Here is a 22,113-nt window from a genome sequence, read left to right as displayed (position 1 = left end):
GTGTTCTGGGTGGATGTTGTTGTAGATTTGATTCTGATGAAAGAATTTGATTCAAAGAACCTATGGTTGCATTCAGAATAAAATCATTTTGGACAACCCCCAGGTAGTATTGTATGAGTGCCCTGCAATGAAAAGCCCAAAGTGCTGCAGGATTGTGCTGCAAGGAGGAATTAACAGCTAAAACAGCTAATTACTAAAAATAAATGTGGTGTCAAACAGACCTGGTTCACCAGGAGAAAAGGAGGAAAAAAAACCCCACCTGAAGTTGAACTGCACAGCTACAGACTCCTCCTGTGCCTGAGCCAGAACTGCAGGTATCCTTTGAAGCCTGCAAGAGAGCTTTTCCACTCTGAGGGCTCCTGCTTGTGCTCTGTGCACAAAAGGGCTCCTTCTCATGTGCCTTCAGAGCTGGGCAGCAGCTGGAAGCTCCAGCAGGATGGGCTGGAGGTGTGTGGTGTGTAACTGGGAAATGGGAACCACAGAGGCACTCACACTGTGGGGATAACCCCCAAAATTCTGTGCTTGGAAATGGGAACGACAGAGGCACTCACACTGTGGGGATAACCCCCCAAAGTTCTGTGTTTGGAAATGGGAACCACAGAGGCACTCACACTGTGGGGATAACCCCCCAGAGTTCTGTGTTTGGAAATGGGAATGACAGAGGCACTCACACTGTGGGGATAACCCCCCAAAGTTCTGTGTTTGGGAATGGGAACCACAGAGGCACTCACACTGTGGGGATAACCCCCAAAATTCTGTGTTTGGGAATGGGAACCACAGAGGCACTCACACTGTGGGGATAACCCCCAAAATTCTGTGTTTGGGAATGGGAACCACAGAGGCACCGAAACTGTGGGGATAACCCCCAAAAATTCTGTGTTTGGAAATGGGAACCACAGAGGCACCAACACTGTGGGGATAACCCCCCAGAGTTCTGTGTTTGGAAATGGGAATCAGAGGCACCAACACTGTGGGGATAACCCCCAAAAATTCTGTGTTTGGAAATGGGAACCACAGAGGCACTCACACTGTGGGGATAACCCCACAAAGTTCTGTGTTTGGAAATGGGAACCACAGAGGCACTCACACTGTGGGGATAACCCCCCAAAGTTCTGTGTGTGCAGGGCTCAGAGCAGGTGTCCTGATGTTCAGATACAGCTTGGTGACCAATCCCCCATCCCCTTGTAACCCTCCTGGCTCCTCACACAGGATAGTTGTGAAAACTGGGAGTCTCCACGGCTGTTAAAGTCCCCCCTGTGGTGTCTTTATTCCTCACTCCTGTCAGGTTTTTGTGGTTGAAATGGCTCCCAAGGTATTAGAAAGTCTCTTCCCAGCTCCACAATGAAAGAAGTCAAGATTCTTCAGCTCTGCTTCTCAAGGTTGTTTATTTTCTCTTATCTATTCCATTCTTTCTCTGACCTGCTGAGATCTGTCCAGCAGGTTGGGTTGTGGCACCCTGACCACCCTTGGGGTGGTGTTGGCTTTTTATACTAAGAACTGTGTGTACTTTATTTACAGTAATTTTCCAATACCTATCTGTTGGAACCCAGGACATCCCTCTGGCTGTCCTGGATGGCTCAAGCCCCTGCCAGGGGGCTCAGAGACCTTGGCACAGAGCCCAGGACTCCTGTGCCTTTGATTTTGACCCATGGAGCAAATTACCACCTTTATATGAGGAATTACAATTATTAAGTAGAATAATAGTTAGTTTGTCAAAGGGTGAAAAATAGATTTTTGGGGTTTTTAGAATGGGGTCCCAAGATGGAGGAATTTGGGTGTGCCTTGTCCTTCTTCCTTCTTCTTCCTAGCCTCCATCTTCTGGGTGATGTTGGCACTTTTGGATTGGTTTAAGGTAGAAGCTCACTGTCTAACACAGGTGATAGGTATTGGAAAATTATTGTAAATAAAGTACAGGTAGTTTTTAGTATAAAAAGATAACACTGCCTTGAGGGTGGTCAGTGTGCCTCTGTCTGACCTGGACAGACCTCAGCAGGTCAGGGAAAGAATGTTATAGATAAGAAGCAATAAACAACCTTGAGAACAAGAACTGAAGGGTTCTGATTCCTTCTTCCACTGCTGGGCTGGGAAAAGAGACTTTCTGACACATCTTGGGGTCACTCTGACCAGCAGAGATTCCAATACCTATCACCTATGTTAGGCAGTCTGTCTCTACTCTAAACCAATCCAGAAGTGCCACCATGACAGCAGAAGATGGAGGACAAGAAGAAGGAGAAGAAGGAAAGGACACACCCAGATTCCTCCATCTTGCCTCCTGAACCCCCATTCTAAATCCACAAAATTCTACATTTTCACCCTGTGACAAATTCACTGTCATCCTACTCAAACTCTTGTGGTTTGTAACTCCTCACACAAAGTTGGTAATTGTTCCCATGGGCTAAATCAAAGGCACAGGTGTTTGTGACTCTGTGCCAAGGTCTCTGAGCCCCTTGACAGGGTCTGGAGTCCTCCAGGGCAGCCAGAGGGATGTCCTGGGTTCTGACAACTCTGGTACCCACAGCTGAGCTGAGTTTACAGCCAGGCATGTTCCCTCCAAGGCAAACCCCTCCTGCCCTGCCCTGGGCACTGCCTGGCTGGGAGCCCCACTCTTGCCAAGACTGCCTTTGTCTTCCAGGTGCCATTTCATGCTTGGCCAGCTCAGGAAAGAAGTTTGGATGGAATTGATGCTTATCTAAAGCTCCTGCTGCCTTCAGCAGGGTTCTGACGTGGTAGTTGAGAGCAGATGGGATGCAAAGCTCCATTTTTTAGCCAGAAAGCTGCTCTGTGATTTATAAGGTGTAAGAAAATCCTAATTGTTGCGAGTCAGAGGTCAGGCCAAACTACTGATGCACATTTAGCAAGTTTAAGTTCACTTCTTTCTCTCCAGCCAGCTCAAATCAGGCAGAAAACTTGACACCAGTAATTTGTCAGCAGGAGGGAATAATGGAGACTTTTCATATGAGGAATTTTCGCAAGGCACTAGCTCTAAAGAGTGGAGAGCAGAGAAGCTATTTTTCCACATTGTATCAGAACAGGATCTGCAGAGATACAGCAAAAATAACCCCATTTTCCACTTTAGACAAGTGCAAGACTTACTTCCTAATTCACTTGTGGATCAGGCTGAGCACTGAGACAAGTGTTGAAGAGATAAACAGAAATATCAAAAGCAGAGGAGAGGATAGAAGAGATCTGGAAAAGAACCAAATGCCCTTTCATAGTTTTTATTAAGAAATCCCTGCTTTTTGGGGCTTTCTCCAAGTGAAAAACCAGCCAGACCCCTTGCTCAGTCTGAATTATGTTTTAGTTTCACACACTTGGCATGAAGCAAGTACATTCAGAGTTTTGTGCCTCTACTTGGGAAAACGCTCCTCCTATTGAAAGATATAATAAAAAAATAATTTGAGCAGCTGTGAAGGAATCCATGGACTCTTCCATGAGTTCTCACTCTTGGAGGAGACAGGACAGGTCGAATTACAGGAGTATGAAAACATTGATGCTGAAAATTGATCTACAGTCTGCTGCTTTTGAATTATTGGCTATTCTGATGTCATCCTTGTTGCCCTAAGAAAATCCTAAAATGCCATTTTTTTTTGCTTTCTGAAGCACTTTGCTTTGAGTTTGTTCACTTTCACCCACAGAAATGTCCCTTCCTGCATGATTAGCTCAATGGTTTTGACAGATCCCTTGGAAGAACTGAGGTCCTGAGAGCCTCCCTTCCTAAATACCATTTTTAAATCTAACATCCTAATTTCTATAACATTCCATAGTTTGGGCAGCTGCCCACCTGACCTTATAGGAATGACACTGCCATTAAGCTGATCTGGGAGAACATTCCAGCTGGAATTGTTATCTTCTGCTACTGACCTTGGTACTGAGAGCTTCCTTCCTCCAGCATCAAAAGGAAATTGCTTGGACCCATTTTCCAGCCTTCATCCACTACCTAGATTAGGGGCAAAGTGAAGAGAGGAATTGCTGACAGCATTGTTTCACACAATTATGGAATGGGTTGGAAAAGACCTGAAAGATCCAATTCCACCCCCTGCCATAGGCAGGGACACCTTCCACCAGTCATTTTATCAGCTGAAGTCACCAAATTAAACAAGAATTAAACTCCAGCTTGTTTGAAAATGTAATTCAGGTAGGAGACTTGCAACATTGAAATCGAATTTCATTTAAATGCCATTTTTTCTGTTACTTTTGCTGCTATTGCCATACTCCTGAAGCAGTTTCATTTCATTGAAGCAGTATTTCTGAGGGAAAAACCTCCCAGAAAATGATCAAAGTTTCTTCATCTTGTATCAGGCATAAGTCTTAAGATGTGAGTGAAGTAATAGTTGATAAAGAGAGATTAGATCACTGTTTGGGGAGGAGGTGAATGTGGATTTATACCAAACAGGATCAGGATTTTGCTAATTAACCTGCAAACCACTTGTTATCAGCAAGATAAAATATCAGCAGCTCTTGGGATGATTAAAACTGAACACTCCCTAAATTAGCTCTGTAATTAGGGACATATCTGCTACCTGCAGGTACAGCTGCAGCCCCATTATGGGAGTTACCAAATATCTGGTTTTAATTAAAGTATCATTACAGTAATTCCAGTTTGGGCCCAGAAGGACAGGAAAATAATACATTTATCACTTCTACCCTATAGATGCATTTGAAAGAGACTTGGGAGGTTCTTGACTGAACATCAAGAATTGTTTTCTTTTAGAACTTTGTTTAAAGGGTAACAAAAAGTTGGAGGATTTGAGCTCAAATCCCCAGTTACTCCAATGTATTCCCAGTTTCACAGGGTATGGTTCATCCTTGGATCATTTGCAGTGGGCAGAATACTTCTTTTACCATTTTTTTCCATGGTATTTTATAGAAAATTATTCAACCATGATGTTCTGAGAGGAAATGTGTCAACTATTAAAAAACCCAACAAACAAATTCCCCCCAAACCAGCCTAAAAATGGGTTAGTCATTTTTAGCCTCTCAATACCACAGGACACATCAACATTTTATTGTTATAAATAAGCCAATTAATTGTTTTAGTTATTTGCTTCAGTGGTTTTATACACTGATGTCAATGATATCATTGTGTCAATTTAATTGATTTTAATCAAACCCACTCTCTTAAGGACAGTTGCTGCTCTGTTTTCTCTTGCCTCAATTAACAGCCTAAGAGTCAACATAATAAAAAGAATTTTTCCTTTGAAACCAGTTCATCCATTTCAGTGGATTGAGTCCATGGTTGTTCTGTTTTAAATGAGCTAAGGCCCCTTGAACCAGCAATATATGTTTGAATTTAAGCAATATAATTTGAATTAATTAAGAAATGTGGAAATAAGAGCCTCAATCTATTTCTGACGCTTTCCAAAGCCAGCTCCACACCAGGTGATTCCCACTAGACAGCAGGGAAACCTGAATTTGCTTCACTGTGCACATTTCCTTTGGAGATTTCCCTCAGAGGTTTCATCAGGGACAGGAATGTGCCTCACTATCTGACATTTCTGGGTGAAATTCAGGGATGCACAGCCTTGCTCTCACTCAGTGGGACAAGCTCCAGCAGGTTGCTGGGTGAGGCAGCCCAGACTGCTGCTGCTTTTGGAAAAAGGGATTTTTTTGGGGATGGAGCCATGGGTTGTTTTTTTCCTTAGGGAAATCAAATCAGCACCCTGCAGAGAAAAGAAAAAGTGAAGTTCCTTTGATATCAAATACTCTTTTGTAAAGATTGCTATCAGGCTTTTCAGAAATACTTAAATTTCCTTCTGGGATCCAACTTTTGTTTTCTTAAAGAGCTGAAGTTGGGAGCAGAGCTTTTTTCTGCCTGCATCCCTATGACTTATAGCCTACACTTATTTTAATAAGAGTCCTGCTGTTAGAACTTTTCCAAATACTTCTCAACTGGTCTAAGATACTCTTTTTTTTCCCCCCTGTCAGTGCTATAACCTGGAGAGAATGTTCCCTTTGTTCTTTCTCAATGAACCACAGAGAACCTGATATAATGGCTCAGAATCTTACTTGACAGGAGTTGTGATGGCTGAGGAGATGGGAATGACATGAAGTTATAAAACCCCAGAGCTCCACGCTGTTATTTCACCCCAATTCAAAACAGCCTTGCAGAGGCTGTCAGGGGATCAAGACACATTTCTGCTGTTGTTGGTTCTTATCTTCAGAAATGTGCAAAACCAAGAAGGAATCCAATTTTATCCTGGAAAAATCAGGTTTTTAAGCAGATGAGTGAGATGCCATCCAGTTTCAGGAGTTTCACCAGGGCTCTGACAGTGTCACCCAGCAAACTGGTCACAGTAACAAGGGACTGAAGACATGTGTGACCAGAACTTAAAAATTTGGTTTGCACAGGAGCAGTCACAACCCTTCCTAGTTACCAAAGTTAAGCAATCAGGCTTAAAGACCTTGAAAAACTTCCATGTAATTGTTCCTTCAGCCTGTTGTGTATTTTCATTTACATTTTTGTATTTTCATTTATATTTTTATTTAAGGGGAAAACAAAAACACCCACCCCAAACCCCCAAATAGTGTTTTTAAGATGCTCATTTACAAGTTAACATTTAGGTATCTACCTTCCAATTAAATTGACTGATGCTTCCTAAATTCATGTAATTTAGGTTCCTGGCTGGATGTTTTGAGAACTTTGGCCAGATTAATGGATTTTGTCCAAGAAAAGCATAATTTTTTTGAAATATATTTGTTCTAGGGTTAGGCCTTCAAATTAATTGGTGTAAAACTTGCAGTGAAGAGTAAGCTTTGCCCTAGAAAACTCACCCTTCTCCTCCACATATTTACTGAGAGATTAATGACCCTTATTAAAAAAATAGATATTCTTTTAACTTTTGTTTATACTGTGGAGGTAAATGAGAAACAAAAGCTGCTGCTTCAGCAAAAGCTGACAATTTTTGTTGCACAGCTTGCTTTTGAAGATGCCCTTTGGTCACTGCTCTGTTCCACAGGTGGTTTGGTCTGTGAAGATGCTCCTGAAATAAGCTGGAAGTGTCTTTTGTGGAAGCAGCCCTTTACCTCAAAGATTTCAGGGGGTATATTGTACATTAAGTGTACAAAGATTTCAGGGGGTATATTGTACATTAAATGGTGTCTATTGATATTTGAAACAAAACTAGTTCCTACCCTGAGGACATGGAAAATGCATGGCTTTATTTATGCATGGCTGATGGGGTTTAAAAGTTGGTTTGAAATCCACACAAGCTCTGAGGCTCTTAATTCCTAATTTTGCAAGGGGTGGCAGTGATGAACTCCTCTGCACCATTAAATTCTTTTTAAGGTTCCTTCCAACCCAAACCATCCTGTGATATTTACCTTTGGGGATGTATGCTGAGTACATCTGAGTGCTGTAGAAATTCTACCATATTCTGAAATTGGGAAGGGTTTTCTGGTTTATAATCTGTATTTTCTGTGGGATTCTCCTCCTCTGAGAGGGTGCAGTTGCTTGGGGTGATGTGGCTCCTCTCACCTTTTGTTGGTAGCAACTTCAGCAGGTGCTTATGTTAAAAAACAAGGGGAGGAGAAGACAATGTCCATCTTTCCATGGAAAGAGGGTCAGGCATTTCCTGAGCAGTCAGGGATAGCTGGGATTTTCCATGGAAAGAGGGTCAGAGAATGCTTGATTACCACTTTGTGTCCTGGCAATGATCTCAAAGCCCCAAAGTGGATTTTTGCTCTCACTGATGTCCCTGACAGTCTGCACATCCATCAGCTCTTCCCACTGAGCTCAATTGTGGCCATTCCTAAAATATGAGAGGTAAAAAGTTCCCCAGAATCCCTGAGGTCATGGGAAGGCTGAGAGAGATCAACCCCAGGCACTTCTTGGTGTCCTGAACCTGAGCCTGGAGCTTTGGTGACCACTTTAATGTTGCTTTCCAGCCCCTGCCCACACCTGAGGCTTCACAACCTGCTTTCATTCCTTACCTGCTTTTCAACTTTTGGTGGCTTTTTCTCTGGGGCAGGTTCCTTGGCTTCTTTTCCCTTCTTATCCTTTTCATTTTTCTCTGCCTCTGCCTGTGCCTTTTTGGCAGCCAGCTCCTCAAGGATCTGAAAGAGGCAGGGAGGAAAGGGATTTGGAAAACATAATATCCAACAGGCTGCACTCTCTGAATTCCAGACCATCCCAGAGAAGCCTTTTTGTACTGACCAACTGCAGCACAGGTGCTGAATATCCCAATTTATCATTAGGGAAAGGCTGATTTCTCTGTCCCAAATCATGGAGGCTTTTATGGAGTAAGACCAGTTCCTGAAGCTGTCCAGAGCAGAATATTCTAATGACACACAACTCCAAGTTCCCTCTGGACTCAGACCCAGATGATGAGTACATAATGAATTATCTCAGACCCAGATGATGAATTTGTCCTGGTGTTTGTAAGGCAGATTGATTTTTACAGGAATGGATTTTGAGAGGCTGCCCTGAAGTGTGTCTAATTTCAATATATGGCTAAAGACTGAAATTGTTCTAGTGGCTGAGGGAGATTGGATGGAGATATTGTGACAAACCCTGACAGATACACAGGGACAGCTCAGCATCTTTATCCCTGCAAGCAAGCAGCAGCTGATAACTGGCTACAGCTCCATCAATTCCCATATCTTTAGTTCCTGGCCAATTATACTTTATTATCTGAAAAAGGCAGGGAAAAATTTGCTGCTTCCACCATTCTCTTGTTTGTAGGCAGCTTTCTTGTCCCTGAGAGGAATTCTAAGATCATTCACTAATGAGTCTAAATCAGAAAACCCATTGAAGTTTATTAATGGACGACTAATACTGGCAGTACTGTGAAAGAGTAGAAAATAAAACATTTCCTTCTGTAAGATGTGTTTCCTGTAACAGTGAAAATATTTGTTTTCTCAAGTACACCTTTTAATGTACTGAGCACTGGATGCTGGAAGGGGACAATGACAAGGGCTGTGCTTTGCAGCCATTAGTAGCAGTTCCATTAGTGGCTCTCCTCAAGCCTTTCAGTACCTTACATTTAATTAAATATGGTAATTCAAGCCCTGAGCACTGCTCAGTCACATCTTGTGCTGATAAGCAGCGAAGCATTTCATTCCCTGGGATAGATTAACAGATTGACTGGAGTTCAGAATAGCTTTTTAGTGTCCCAGCAGGCCTGTTGGATCCAAAACCAACACAGCTACTCAGAGTGTATCCTTTACTGCAGTGCTCCTACACAGCCAGAACCCAGCCCTGGCACCTCTGCTCTGCTCTGCTCTGCCTGCAGAGGGGAAGCAGAACCATCCCCAGCATCTCTGTCCAGCAGGATACCTGCACACACACATGGGATTGACAGAAGGTCCCTGTTTGCAGGAGGGCCATTCTGCAGGCAGAATTTCAGTGCGTCCACACTCTGAGTGCACTGATCTGCTTTCATGTTCCTGCACAGAGCAGTGATGCTGGAAGGGGTGAGCCAGAGTTTGTGTTCTCATCAACCTGCTGGGCATAAACAAGGCACTGAGCAGCTTAAGTGTCCTTGTGCCTGGCCTTGCTGCAGCTCCTCCAGCTCTGCTCCAAGCAGCTCCAGGATTGCAGAGCTGGGGGAAGCTATGTGTCCAACCTTGAGTGGCTTCTGCTCTTTTATGCAGAACCACTTCCACTCCAGCTGCAAGGTGTCACTGTCACATTTTCTGAAAAATCCCTCAGCCAGGATTTCTTCTCCTGGGAAGCTGAGAAGCCTCAGAGAGGAATGAAAACAACAATTATCTGATTGCTTCTCCTGTGTTTTGCTGCTTTGGAATGTGGTCTGGAGATTGCTTATCCAACATGTTTCATTGGTTCCATGTGAATTGTTTTTACTTAATGACCAATCATGGTCCAGCTATGTCAGACTCTCTGAGTCAGTCACAAGTTTTTATTATTCATTCTTGTTAAACCTTCTGTCTGTATCCTTTCTTTAGTATAGTTTAGTATAGCATTCTTTTATATAATATAATATAATGAAATAAAATAATAAATCAGCCTTCTGAGAACATGGAGTCAGATTCTCAATTCCTCCTTCATCCTGGGAACCCAGAAAATATCACAGCAAGAAGATGCCTGAACAATCTGACAAAACAGGAGGGAAGAAAGGGAATGGCAAGCAAATGTTAGTTTGAGATGAGCAGGCAATTCACCCACATTTTAGTGTAGGGTTTTTTGGGTTTTTTTGCTCTGGAGAAAACTTCATTGTAGAAAGAGAAGTAGATGTTTTCTTAAGTTGTTTTGGACTCCCCTTTTCTTTGCTAGGTTGTCTGGTTTTGAAATGATACAGAAAGTAGTTAGCAAACTCTTAATACTGAGGAAGCGACTGTGTTTCAGTAGGAGCAGATGAATTTTAGCCTCTTTGTATTTTTTCCCAGTCTTTCCTAGAACTCCTGTTGTACCAGTGATGATTCTTCTCCAGTAATATTTTCTTCAGTGGCTGAAAAGACATTTTCCTTTAAAACTGATGCTCCATGAAAGTTGAATTGACTTTTGTATTCCTATATCAGTTTCTAATGTCTTGCAGTGCAAATCTCCTTTCTTTTGGAGGCAGGGGAAGAACTGGGCACTAAACCAGAGTGTAGCCTGTGAATGAAAGTGTCTAATGCTGGTTTGTATGAGCCAAGAATAAGAAAACTTCCAGCTGCCAGCAGGACTCACTTGTTCTGCTGTCCTCAGACTCAGGAAGTTTTGGTGTTGGCTTGGGTAAAAGTTCTTCTTCAGGAATAAAACCTTCCCTTCTTCCTTGAAAGAAAACCTTACTTGAACTTCTTGCCTTTTAGAGTTGTGGGCCCAAAAGAAAAGCAGGGCTAGAGTGAGTTTGGGAATGCTGGGTCTCCAGCTGTGCAGGTGAGAGCAGCCTCAGAGCCTGGCTCTAACACTTCACAGGGACACAGCCCAGTGTTCCTGGAAGGAAAATTCCTCTCTTGGAATATTAACTCTACAGAAAGAAGTTTTGTTGGAATCTAGGAAATGTTTCTTCTTTATGGAGGATTTTTGGTGTGTTTTTTGGGGGTAGGTAGATTGCTGTCTGTAGTTGAGTATTTTAAGTGTTGTGTAATTTAACAGAGGCCAAGTAGAGTTTCCCTCCTGCATGGTTAACTAGAAATATTCAGAATATTTTAAGGTTTTTAGTCCTTCTCTGACATCTTTATTTTTGTTTTTCAATGCTATTTAATATTGGAAATGAGGAGCTGGGAGAGGAGGAAGTGCCTGTGAAATGGCAACTCTCTTGGCTTATTTTCATGGTGATGAGACTTAATGAGCTACAGGGAAAGATCATAATTTTGTTGGCAGCAGGATAAGGGCAAAGCTAAAAATTGTCACAACTGATGATTATCTGTGGAGCAAAACATAAAAAACCATTAGGGACAGAAATCTGGAACAGATGCAGGGAGATTACACCAATGTCCTGGAATGTTAAATTTCTCTTGAAGAGCAAGTAAAGTAGAGAAAAAGCTTCTTTTTGAGGGACAGCACTTCTTTTTCTGACTGAAGCACCAAGTGCTGTGCACTGGGGATGTCTTTGGAAAGGTATTTGTAAAATGTCATGGAAGCAGTTTGTGCAGAAGGCCAGCTACATCACAAAGTCAAGTAAGGTCAGGGTTGTCAAAGGATCAAGAAATATAGAATGCATAATAATGCAGCAATGGTTCGTGAAGTGATTAATTTGTATTTTATTTTCCCCAAAGTGTCTTTACTAAAGACTTATAAAATGCTCCCTTTTTAAATACGGCTCAGTCTTGATTTTTCATGGAGTTTGACATGGGAGTAACCAACCCCTGCTCATCCAGGAGCTCATTGAGACAAGAGGTGAACTCCTGTCCCCCCTGGAGTCAAGGACAGAACTCCCATCAGCTTCCATGGGGCCAGGATTTCCTTCCCTATGTTGCCCAGTAGACCAGTGTGTGGAACAAACCCAGTGGCCTCAGGGATTTTTTTAATATGCAGCTGACTCAGTGGAACAAAAAATGTTTTACTTGTCTGACATTCAGGTAAAATCATGATTGCACTGAACTTTCTCTGGCCAGCTGCACTGGGGAGATCTCTTGAGGCTGTGACACACATTCTGCTGGCTAAAAAGGGAGAAAAAATGAGGCCCCAAAATTGGTGAAAATCAGATAATTGCTAGTGAAAATTTGTTAGGAAAATAGAGGAAGGTTTTTTTTTTCCAGAGTGCAGGGAAAACAAGCAGTTAAAACAACCTCTCCAGACTTTTGGCTTCCATTTTTCTATGCAAAGAAAAAGCAGATGCTCAGCAAAGGCAACAAAGCAGCTGAAGGTGGGAATTGAAAGCAAGGAGCATTGACAGGGAGGTTAAACCCATTTCTCCACAATCTACCTCCATATCCAGTGTTGCTCAGAATAATTCCTTGCTGTGTTTTCTTCCCCATCTGTGTTAATCCTTGATGCTGGCAGCTCTATTTGGCACCACATCCCCCAAACCCTTCCCCAGCAGTCAGCCCCACTTGCTGGGTGGCTCCCATCAAAACCTTCTGGACTCTGGCAGGAGTTTCTGCTTTAGAGGCTGAAAACTCCACTGAGGGTCTCCTTCCCTCTGCCTGCCTGAACAGCAGTGTCACTGTCACATTTTCTGAAGAATCATTTCACAGGATTTCCTCTCCTGGGAAGCTGAGAAGCCTCAGAGAGGAATGAAAACAACAATTATCTGCTTGCTGCTCCTGTGTTTGCTGCTTTGGAATGTGGTCTGGACACTGTTGACCAACAGGTGAATGCTTGATTGGTTCCATGTGAATTGCTATTAATTAATGACCAATCCCAGCCAGCTGTGTCAGACTCTGAGGAGTCAGTCATGCATGAGTTTTTATTATTTCATTCTTGCTAAGCCTTCTGATGTATCCTTTCTCTTTCTTTAGTAGAGTTTTAGTATAGCATTCTATAATATTAATAGAATAGAATAGAATAATAAATCAGCCTTCTGAGAACATGGAGTCAGATTCTCATCTCTCACCTCGTCCTAGGGACCTCACAAACTCCACACAGCAGAGCAGAGCCCAGCAGGGTTTAGCCCCTGAGCTTGGCTAAAAGCAGGAGCATGCCCCAAACTCAGTTTTAGTGGGGCACAGGGAGCTCTTTGTAGCAGTTTTCCTGTGTTTTTAGCAAAGCTAGCTGATGGTTAGTGCTGTGCTCTGTGCTGTCCTTACATCCCCCCCAAACCACACAGAGATCCCAGGGAGGACTGGATCCAAAATTCTTCATCCTGGAAGCATTTAAGGCCAGCCTGGATGGGGCTCTGAGCAACCTGGGCTAGTGGGAGGTGTCAGGGTGGCTGTAATGAGAGGATTTTTACATCCCTTCCAACCCAAACCATTCTGTGATTCTATAAAAATCCTCTTTTACCATGCCTGTGTTAGAGCACCAGTTGCAGAAAAATCATGCAACAATCTCAGGGGTGGGGCTTTCAGGACCACAGAATTTGGGTTTTGACCTCTTAAGTTTTGCTAGGCCAGCACAGTGCTTGACTCAGGGGCCAAATCCTGCTTCCTGTTCTCCCCCACCAGAGCCATGACCCCCTTGGCTCCTCGGGATGGGTGGGAAAGGCTCCAAGGGCTCAGCACTGCCTTCAGCTGGGCTTAATCACTTTCCCTGTGTGACACCCAGTGATCAGAGGAAGAGATTATCAGCCACTTCCATTAGCCAGAGAAATCAGGAGAGGGATTTACCAGGAAAAACAACCTACAACACACAAGATAAACTGAGATACTTCCTTAGCTGGGATGTTCAATTTGCTTAATGAGCCTTGGCAGTAAATCAAGGCTTAGCCCTGCCTGCACTGGAAACTCTCCTCTGCTGCTGCTCTCTACTTTCCCATCACCTGAGCACCTTCAGTGGTGATTAAGTGGCTGCACAGCTCAAAAGGGAACAGATTTTAGCACCTGATGAAAACACCCTGGGAAAAAACTTCATTCTTATATTTGCAACAAAAAGCTTTTAACCATAAGGGTCTTGGAGAACTGGAGCCACTGTTAGGGAAAATTGCTACTTAAATAAACAGACATGTTTTGTAGCAAATCCTTCTCCAACACCATGAGGTTTTTTTCACTAAAAGAGGGACAGTACCTCCTCTGGATGTTTTTCAATAATAATAGCCTTGGAACCACCTGTCTTCTCAGGGGGATAGTCAGGAAACCTGCCTGTGACATGCCTGTGGGGGAAACAAAAGTGGAAGAGGAATTAGAATTCATCATTTTTCCCCTGGTTGATAAAGATGTTAGATAGCTGGAAAGCTTCTTATGGCAGTGGTTTCTGTCCTGTAAGTTCATTAAGACAGTTACCAATCCATGTCTCTTATCCCATGGCCCAACAAAAACTGCAGATTCTCAGGGAAATTTCTAAAACTGCAGATTCCTGCCTAGCTGAGAGATGGAGATTAAAATGTTTGTACCTGGAAGTGGCCAGGGCCAGGTTGGACAGGGCTGGGAGCACCCTGGGACAGTGGAAGGTGTCCCTGCCCATGGCAAGAGGGGAATGGGATGAGCTTTAAGGTCTCTTCCAACCCAGATCGTTCTGGGAATGGCTATTATGGTATTTTACATTAATTCATGTTCATAGCCCAACTCTCTGCTTTCAACATCCAGTTTGTTTTTGTTGTTTTTCTTTTTTCTCAAAGAGTTATTTTGCTTAAATCAGGATTTAATCTCTAAATGTGAGGATTACCACTCCTAAATTTCCAGTAGACTTGGTGATGATGGAAGCTGGGAAGGGGCAGTTGGTGACTGTGGGAAGGTTTCATGGGTAACACAGGGAGCTTCCAGACCTTTCAGAAAGGGATTAAAAGATATAGAAAATAATTTCAGCCCCAAGGCCATTTATACTGATAAAACCCTTTAACTTCTTTCCCTTTTGTTGCTTGGTGGAATATATTTGTAAGATTTTCTGTTTATTTGGTAATATCAGGAAGATTTTTCTGTTCCAAAGAAAATTCTGACAGTGCAGAAAAACCCTTGTGATACTTTCAAACAGCATGGTTATATTTCCTCTAAATGAAATTAAATTTCCCTGGAGAAGAAAAGAGCTCAGAAAGGTCAACACCATTCCTAAAAATGTTTTCATTTTTTTTAAAAACAACTGGTACCTTAAGGGACTTTGCTAGGCTGGTGTTAAGCTGCAGGCTCAGTTTTAAGCTGAGATCATTGGAACAGAGCATCTGTTCTGTTTCTGAAGCACCACGTGTAGGGTTGGGATCTCTTGCTGCTATTAATGCAACACCAATTAGGGCAGAATCAACAAACATTCATCTGTGCTTGGGAGCTCTGGCTTGTTCCACAGTTACAAGTTCTACATGCAAACAGATGCAAATCTTTGGTCACTGCATTCCCAGAAACCAGCCTGCATCAACAAAGGGCTGTGCTTGTCAGTGTGTTTTTTAAAAATCCATTAAGAATGGGATTTTGGCCTCAAAACCCTGCCTGATCTATTATTTAATGTTAGCTTGTGTTCCATTTTTTACAGACAGCCAGCAAATAGCTCAGTTTTATGTTAACTGAAGCCTTAAATGCTGCTACAAGTCTGGTAACAGTAAAAAACTTCCCAAAATTTGTAATTGAGGTTGTTGCTACCTCAGTGCCAGCTGGGAGGAAGGAAAGGCAAATGCACTGTGGGTGAAGAATCAGCTGGGAGCCCACTGAACATGATACCAGGGCCAGCTGCCTATATTTATTCATGTTACATTTGGTATTTGTACTCCCTTTTTCACTTTTAAATCATTTACAGCTCTTGGAGATGCTGGGGGGTTTGAATGAAATTCTTTTTAAGGTTCCCTCCAACCCAAACCATCCTGTGATATTTACCTTTGGGGATGTATGCTGGGTATATCTGAGTGCTGTAGAAATTCTACCATATTCTGAAATTGGGAAGGGTTTTCTGGTTTATAATCTGTATTTTCTGTGGGATTCTCCTCCTCTGAGCTGGTGCAGTTGCTTGGGGTGATGTGGCTCCTCTCACCTTTTGTTGGTAGCAACTTCAGCAGGTGCTTATGTTAAAAAACGAGGAGAGGAGAAGACAGTGTCCATCTTTCCATGGAAAGAGGGTCAGGCATTTCCTGAGCAGTCAGGGATAGCTGGGATTTTCCATGGAAAGAGGGTCAGGCATTTCCTGAGCAGTCAGGGATAGCTGGGATTTTCCAAGGAAAGAGGGTCAGGCATTTACTGAGCAGTCAGGGATAGCTGGGATTTTCTGGCTGAGGGCACTGCAGGATGTGATTTTCCATGGTCATCAGTGATCTGAGAGCAGAGAGTACCAAACAGTTTGATGTTCTAATTCATCCAGGGCATCTGCTTTTTTCTTGAGTGTATCCATTGCTGTCTGATGGTCTGGAAGCAGCACTCTTAAATCTTATTTCCCTACCCACCCTCTTGTGGGTTTTCCTCTTTCTCTTCTAGGTTGAAATGACCACAGCTTCAATCTTGTAATGCCTGGGAATTCACACATGTGACCCCCAATAGGCAAATTCCTCCCTTTATGAAACCCTCCGAGTTCAGAGGTTAAACCAGGGATTCATTTGGCCTGTAAATCTGCCCAGAAAAATGCAGCCATTCATCTTCCTGGTCAAAAGTCCACTTTAAACATAATGAATCTCAATTTTCATTCCCCCTTCACTTTCTGGCAGCGTTCTACTCAGAGCCATCGCAATGGGTTGTCTCGGGCATTTATCTTAGGATGTTCATTTGGACTCAACTGGACCTAAATTCTTTGGTTTGCAGTTGGAAACACCAGAATAAAATGAGCAGCCAGGGAAGCTGTGGCTGCCCCCCAACTTTGGAAGTGTCCCAGGCCAGGTTGGATGTGGCTTGGAGCAACCTGGGACAGTGGAAGGTGTGGGGTGGGACTAAATGGTGTTCAAAGTCCCTTCTTACCCAAACCACTCTATAATTTTAAATTCTTATATCTTTGTGCCATCAGATAAGGTACACTCCATCTAGGGCTGAAGAGGGTCCCACCAGGCATGTCCCATGAACAGCTCTTGAATTAGGAGGAGGTCCCAAACACTCTGGAGGGATTCTGAGCTTGCTTCACAATATTATTTGTTCAAATAATTTTTAACCGCCTTCCCCTTTTGAAACTTCCTAGAAACATTGAAGTATTGGTGATTAGAGGTAATAATAGTGTAAGAAAATGATCCCAGATGATGCAAGAAGTTGCTCCCAACTGGAGCCCCAGCAGACTGCTTTGTTTTGTGGGAAGTGTGCAGGGGAGCTTTGTGATGAGAATCCTCCCTGGTTCCACTGCTGATGGGGAGAGGAGGATGTAAAAAGCTTAAGCTCTTGATAACAGGAGCATTAGAGTGTGTAATATATTTGAAAGACATGGTACATGTCAGAGACACCTAGATCCGAGTCAGAACTCTGTGAATCTGTTACTTATTACTGTCTCAGCATTTGCAAGGGGGAAAAATATCCAACTGTACTTTTCCAGCGTCTCATAAAAATGTGTAAATGCCAGAACTGGAAGAAGCAACTCTTATTTTCAGTGTGATTGCTTCAGTGGGAGTGCTGACAACGTGCTAAGCACTGCAAGCAAAAGCAGAAGCAAATTGTCCTGGATTTCTTGGGGAGGACACAGTTCCAGCAAAAACCAATTGCGTGAAGGAACAAATGAAGTTTATAAAATCCCATGGTGGGACTGGACTCAGTGGCTGAACAGAGTAAAGAAGGAGAGATGGAAGGACAGGGCTAGGAAGAAACCTCCGCCTTGTGAGACAAACCCCAGCAGCAGCCTGGGGAGGCCCTCAGGAGCCCAAAGCCTGCAGGCAGGGAGCTGAGGATGGCTCCTAGGGGTGACCTGCTCCTCGTTTTCTGTTCCCAGGCACCGAGCAGCAGCCTCTGCTTGCACTGCTGCAAATAAAAATGAGGAGCGCTGGAGCTCACAGCAGGCAAAAAGATCCTTCTTTGGGTCAGAGCCACTGCTATAACACAACTGCTCAAGGTTTCTGTGCTGAGGAGGATGCTGTTGAAGAAGGGACCTTTAGAAATTGTGCTATTTGAGAAATCCATCACTTTTCTGGAAAGCACTGAAATCCTGTCAACAGAGGCAGAGCAGGGGTTGGAAAGCAGCTTTACAGAAAAGCCATCTAATTGGGATGAATGGGGGCCCTAAATCTGAATCAAAGCAGCTCAAGTGGAAGAGTAAAGGGATGAACAAGGATGGAGGGGTGAAAAGATACAATCTTGCACTCCCAGCTGAAAAGGAAAAGGATGTGATGAGGTTTTTGTGCTGTTTCTCAAATTACATTATGCTCTCTGGTTCACTGTTACTGCTCCAAACCTATTCCTCTTACAATAACTCAGACCTGTCAAGTGTAATTGAAAAAGAATGATCTTTTATGGTCTGCAGTGCAAATCCTTTTGTCTGTGATCTGTAGCAAAGAGTTCTGGCTCTTCTGGGCTCAATATTTGTACAGCACAAACCCCACATAAATGTTCAAGTTTTAACTAGGTTCAAATGGTTCTGCAATGTCTCCAAATCACCACCAGACTGGGACAAGTCGGGGTGATTGGCAGGCTCTGCTCAGCCCTCGATGCTGTGGCACCTCCATTCTCACCTGTACAATAAATTCTTTGTCTGGGAGATGACCCTGCACTGTGCTTGTCTCATCTGCTGCTTCCTCCCGTCCTCGTTTAGGAGCTTCAAATTTGTTCTAAAGTGTTTTCTCTCTATTCCACATTGCTCAGGGATGGTTATAGCTAGGACTAAATATGGCTTTTGATTTATGAGAGCACACCATTGATTTAAACATTTTGTCTGGTAATAGACTCAACAAGTTCCTACCTACTCTGTTCTCTGGTGTGGTTTTACATGTGTTATTCTTTCTTTTTGGCTAGGGCTTCTCCAGCTAATTGCATAAAAGGCCTTGTCAGGAAAAATAAATTGTTCTTTGGAGGAACAAGAGTGTTTAACTCTTCTCAGGGGAAGAAAAGATGTGGGCTGTGTGCAGAAGAGGAGGCATGAATGATGGTGAAGGCTCTGAGTGGAGGGACACAGGGGTGTTCTGTGTAGAAAAGGGACACAAAGAGGGGGGAGCTCTTTAAGGAAATAAAACCCTCCTCAGTTGTGTAGTTCTTGCCTGTTTCTGTAATCCCACCTGATATGGATTCTCTCAGACTGCTTAAATAGCAGTGCTGGTTTATTTTAGGTGTCTTTGCTGTGGTGCTTTTTTTTCCCTTTTGTATTTGTGATCTCTTTAGCTCTTTGAAAATCACTTCCAGAAAAAATAACCTGGGCAAATACAGAATTACTTCTAAAGTGAGATTGATGTCCACGGGCTTCTTATCATCTTTAATGAGTTTGGACACAGGCAACATTACAACTGATGTTTTATCTCAGGTCCTGATCCTCCCAGTGTTTACTTGTACGTGTGCTTGTTATGCATGGAAGCATTTCAGTGCAGGGTAATTGGAGGATCAGAAACTTTATTGTTCTGCATAAATATTCAGCTTTGAAAATTGAAGATCAAGTGTAGTGAGGCCAACAATGTGCAAGGGAAAGCATTCCCATGGAGGAATGAGGAGGCAAGGTTTGTGGGGAAAGGTGATATCCTTTATTATAGTAACTATCATAATTAGAATGGTCTTTTGGGTCCTCAGTGCCTGCCTTAGATCTGAAATGGGAGAAGGGAACTTCAAAGCCAAGTAATAGTTGGGAACAGTTGTTGGAGGGGACAGAGCTAAATGAGGAATGTGGTAATTCTCCCTGATAGTTTTATTACATGTGGTGTTACTGGCCAGGAAAGGTAGACCTTTGGCTGACCCAGTGCAGTTGTTCATAAGCTGCTTGAGTTCTTACAGCAAAAGAGTCTGTATGCTTTGTCATGAGGTTATTACCTTTCCAAGGATCCTTCTGCTCTTTTTGGGATAGCAATAAGTAATTAATGTAATGGAAAAATGGGAATCTCTGTTCCCCTTCAGGTGGGCTGGGGCATGAGCTGTCTCTGCCAGGACTCCTGGTTTATCCTGATTCCTGCTGTAAAACCACGAGGGAAAAGGATTTTTCAATTTTTTTTTTTTTTTCTCTTCAAAATTCTGACAAATCATTGCTGGTTTAAAATGGGATTAGGTTTTTCTCCTTGAGATAATTGGAGACATGGATGATAGCACTGCAAATGGCTCCTAGGTTTTTGAATGGGAATAAAAGGCAGCTTGGGCATGAATAATGCCAAGGAAAACCAAAGCCACTTATCCTTCCAATATTAGCTTAAATTAAAAGAAAACCTGCTACAATCAGAAGAAAAACTTTGCAATATTGACACTGATGAAACGTTCTGGTGCTCTGATTTTGCATGACCCTCCACACTCAAAAATTGTTGCCCAAAGTTTTCTCAGAGCTCCCATTTGAATTAACTGAGGATTGGGAGAAATCACATCCTGGCTGATAGAACTGAACTGCTTGGCAAGAGCTGGTACCAACCAAGCTGTGCTGAAGGCTCAGACTAACCTAGAGAACACTCAATGTACCCACCAAGCATGGAAATGGGAAGATTAAAGGGGCTGGAAAGCAGATCCCTGGAAGGTTATTTAGGGTTTTTGGCTTGACTCTTGCAGTGCAGAACAGCTTTGGGCAGAGCTGCAAGGTGTGGAATAACATTGAAAGCATCTCCTGATGGATCTGAGGACACCTGGATGTCCCATGCCTGCCCCTGGAGGGAAAATTGAGATCCAGCAGTACCCCACGCTTGGTCTTCTAGCTCTGGAATTCCTCGAGTGTGTTTCCTTTGGAGAAGGAAACTCTTTTGGAGTTGTTGATCACCCTGTGTTTACCAGAGCTGCCTTCCTCCGAGGATGAAGGGCTGCTCCCCCTCTTTGCCAGTCTGGCTGTCCCCAGGCTTCTTTCCAGTGTCAGCTTCCTGGTGGCTGACTCCAGCCTTTGGAGAGCAGGGTGAGCAGGGTGAGCAGTCCTTGCTGAGCAGGAGAGCAGGGTGAGCAGGGTGGGCAGTCCTTGCTGAGCAGGAGAGCAGGGTGAGCAGGGTGGGCAGTCCTTGCTGAGCAGGAGAGCAGGGTGAGCAGGGTGGGCAGTCCTTGCTGAGCAGGAGAGCAGGGTGAGCAGGGTGGGCAGTCCTTGCTGAGCAGGAGAGCAGGGTGAGCAGCCCTGGGTGAGCAGGAGAGCAGGGTTAGCAGCCCTGGCTGAACAGGAGAGCAGCCCTGGCTGAACAGGAGAGCAGGGTGAGCAGCCCTTGCTGAGCAGGAGAGCAGCCCTGGGTGAGCAGGAGAGCAGGGTGAGCAGCCCTGGCTGAACAGGGTAAGCAGCCCTGGGTGAGCAGGAGAGCAGGGTGAGCAGCCCTGGCTGAACAGGAGAGCAGGGTGAGCGGCCCTGGCTGAGCAGGGTAAGCAGCTCTTGATGAACAGGAGAGCAGGGTGAGCAGCCCTGGGTGAGCAGGAGAACAGTCCTTGCTGAGCAGGTGAGCAGCCCTGGCTGAACAGGAGAGCAGGGTAAGCAGCCCTGGCTGAGCAGGAGAGCAGCCCTGGCTGAGCAGGAGAGCTGCCCCCAGGGGCTGCTCCAGGGCTGGGGCCTCACTGATGGAATAGCTCCCATTAAACTCTCATCTGGTTTGATCTTCTCATGTCTCTCCACTCTCTTCAGAGCAAGGTCAGAAATACAGAAGCTGGCTCAAAGAAACACCAGGTCAAATTCCCCCTGCATTTACTGAATTCCTTACCTTTGGTCAGCTTATCCTGCCAGCATAGAACACCCAATCCTGGCTCAAATTTGGCAGAATTTCCAGTGCTCAGCATTCAACTTAAGGGATTGAAACAATTATGGGCAGTTTTAAGCAAGATTACTTTAGCCCAGACTAGGAGCTTTTCAAGAATAGTTTTCCTGCAGAGTCAGCCAGAGGGAATCAAGAGTACTTTATTAACAAACATGAATCCTGTAAAGAGGAAAATAAAGCATGCCATTTTTTTCTAGCAAGGCCAGCCAAAAGAAATAACTTGCCCTCCAACATCACAAGTTTCTTTGGGATTTGGAACGAAATAGAGTATAAGAGAGCATTTTGTTTTATGGGATTTGTTTATGAGAAATTTGAGCAAATGTTTTTGCTTCTCAGAAGTCAAGGTGGACCAAAATGCATCTCTACAGGAGGGGAAGAAGGCTCTAACATGGCTGCTCCACACTGCTTTGCCATGGCCCATCAC

At 43.8% G+C, this 22,113-nt stretch overlaps 1 protein-coding gene across 1 annotated transcript in view; it reads right to left on the bottom strand.

Moving 5' to 3' along the window:
• The window catches only part of IQCA1 (IQ motif containing with AAA domain 1), a 106,975-nt gene that overhangs the window by 39,922 nt on the left and 44,940 nt on the right, over window positions 1–22,113 (bottom strand). The window contains exons 7-9 of the mRNA XM_036386745.1: window positions 14,048–14,132; window positions 7,930–8,052; window positions 3,862–3,937 (exon numbers count right to left, since the gene is read on the bottom strand). Coding sequence (XP_036242638.1) covers window positions 3,862–3,937; window positions 7,930–8,052; window positions 14,048–14,132 — 284 coding nt within the window. The remainder of the gene's footprint in view (window positions 1–3,861; window positions 3,938–7,929; window positions 8,053–14,047; window positions 14,133–22,113) is intronic.

The sequence above is a fragment of the Molothrus ater genome, chromosome 7 (assembly GCF_012460135.2).
Source record: "Molothrus ater isolate BHLD 08-10-18 breed brown headed cowbird chromosome 7, BPBGC_Mater_1.1, whole genome shotgun sequence".
In the NCBI taxonomy this organism is placed as follows: Eukaryota; Metazoa; Chordata; class Aves; order Passeriformes; family Icteridae; genus Molothrus; species Molothrus ater.
Note: the sequence above shows the minus strand (reverse complement) of the source record. Positions and strands in the feature narration are given on the sequence as shown.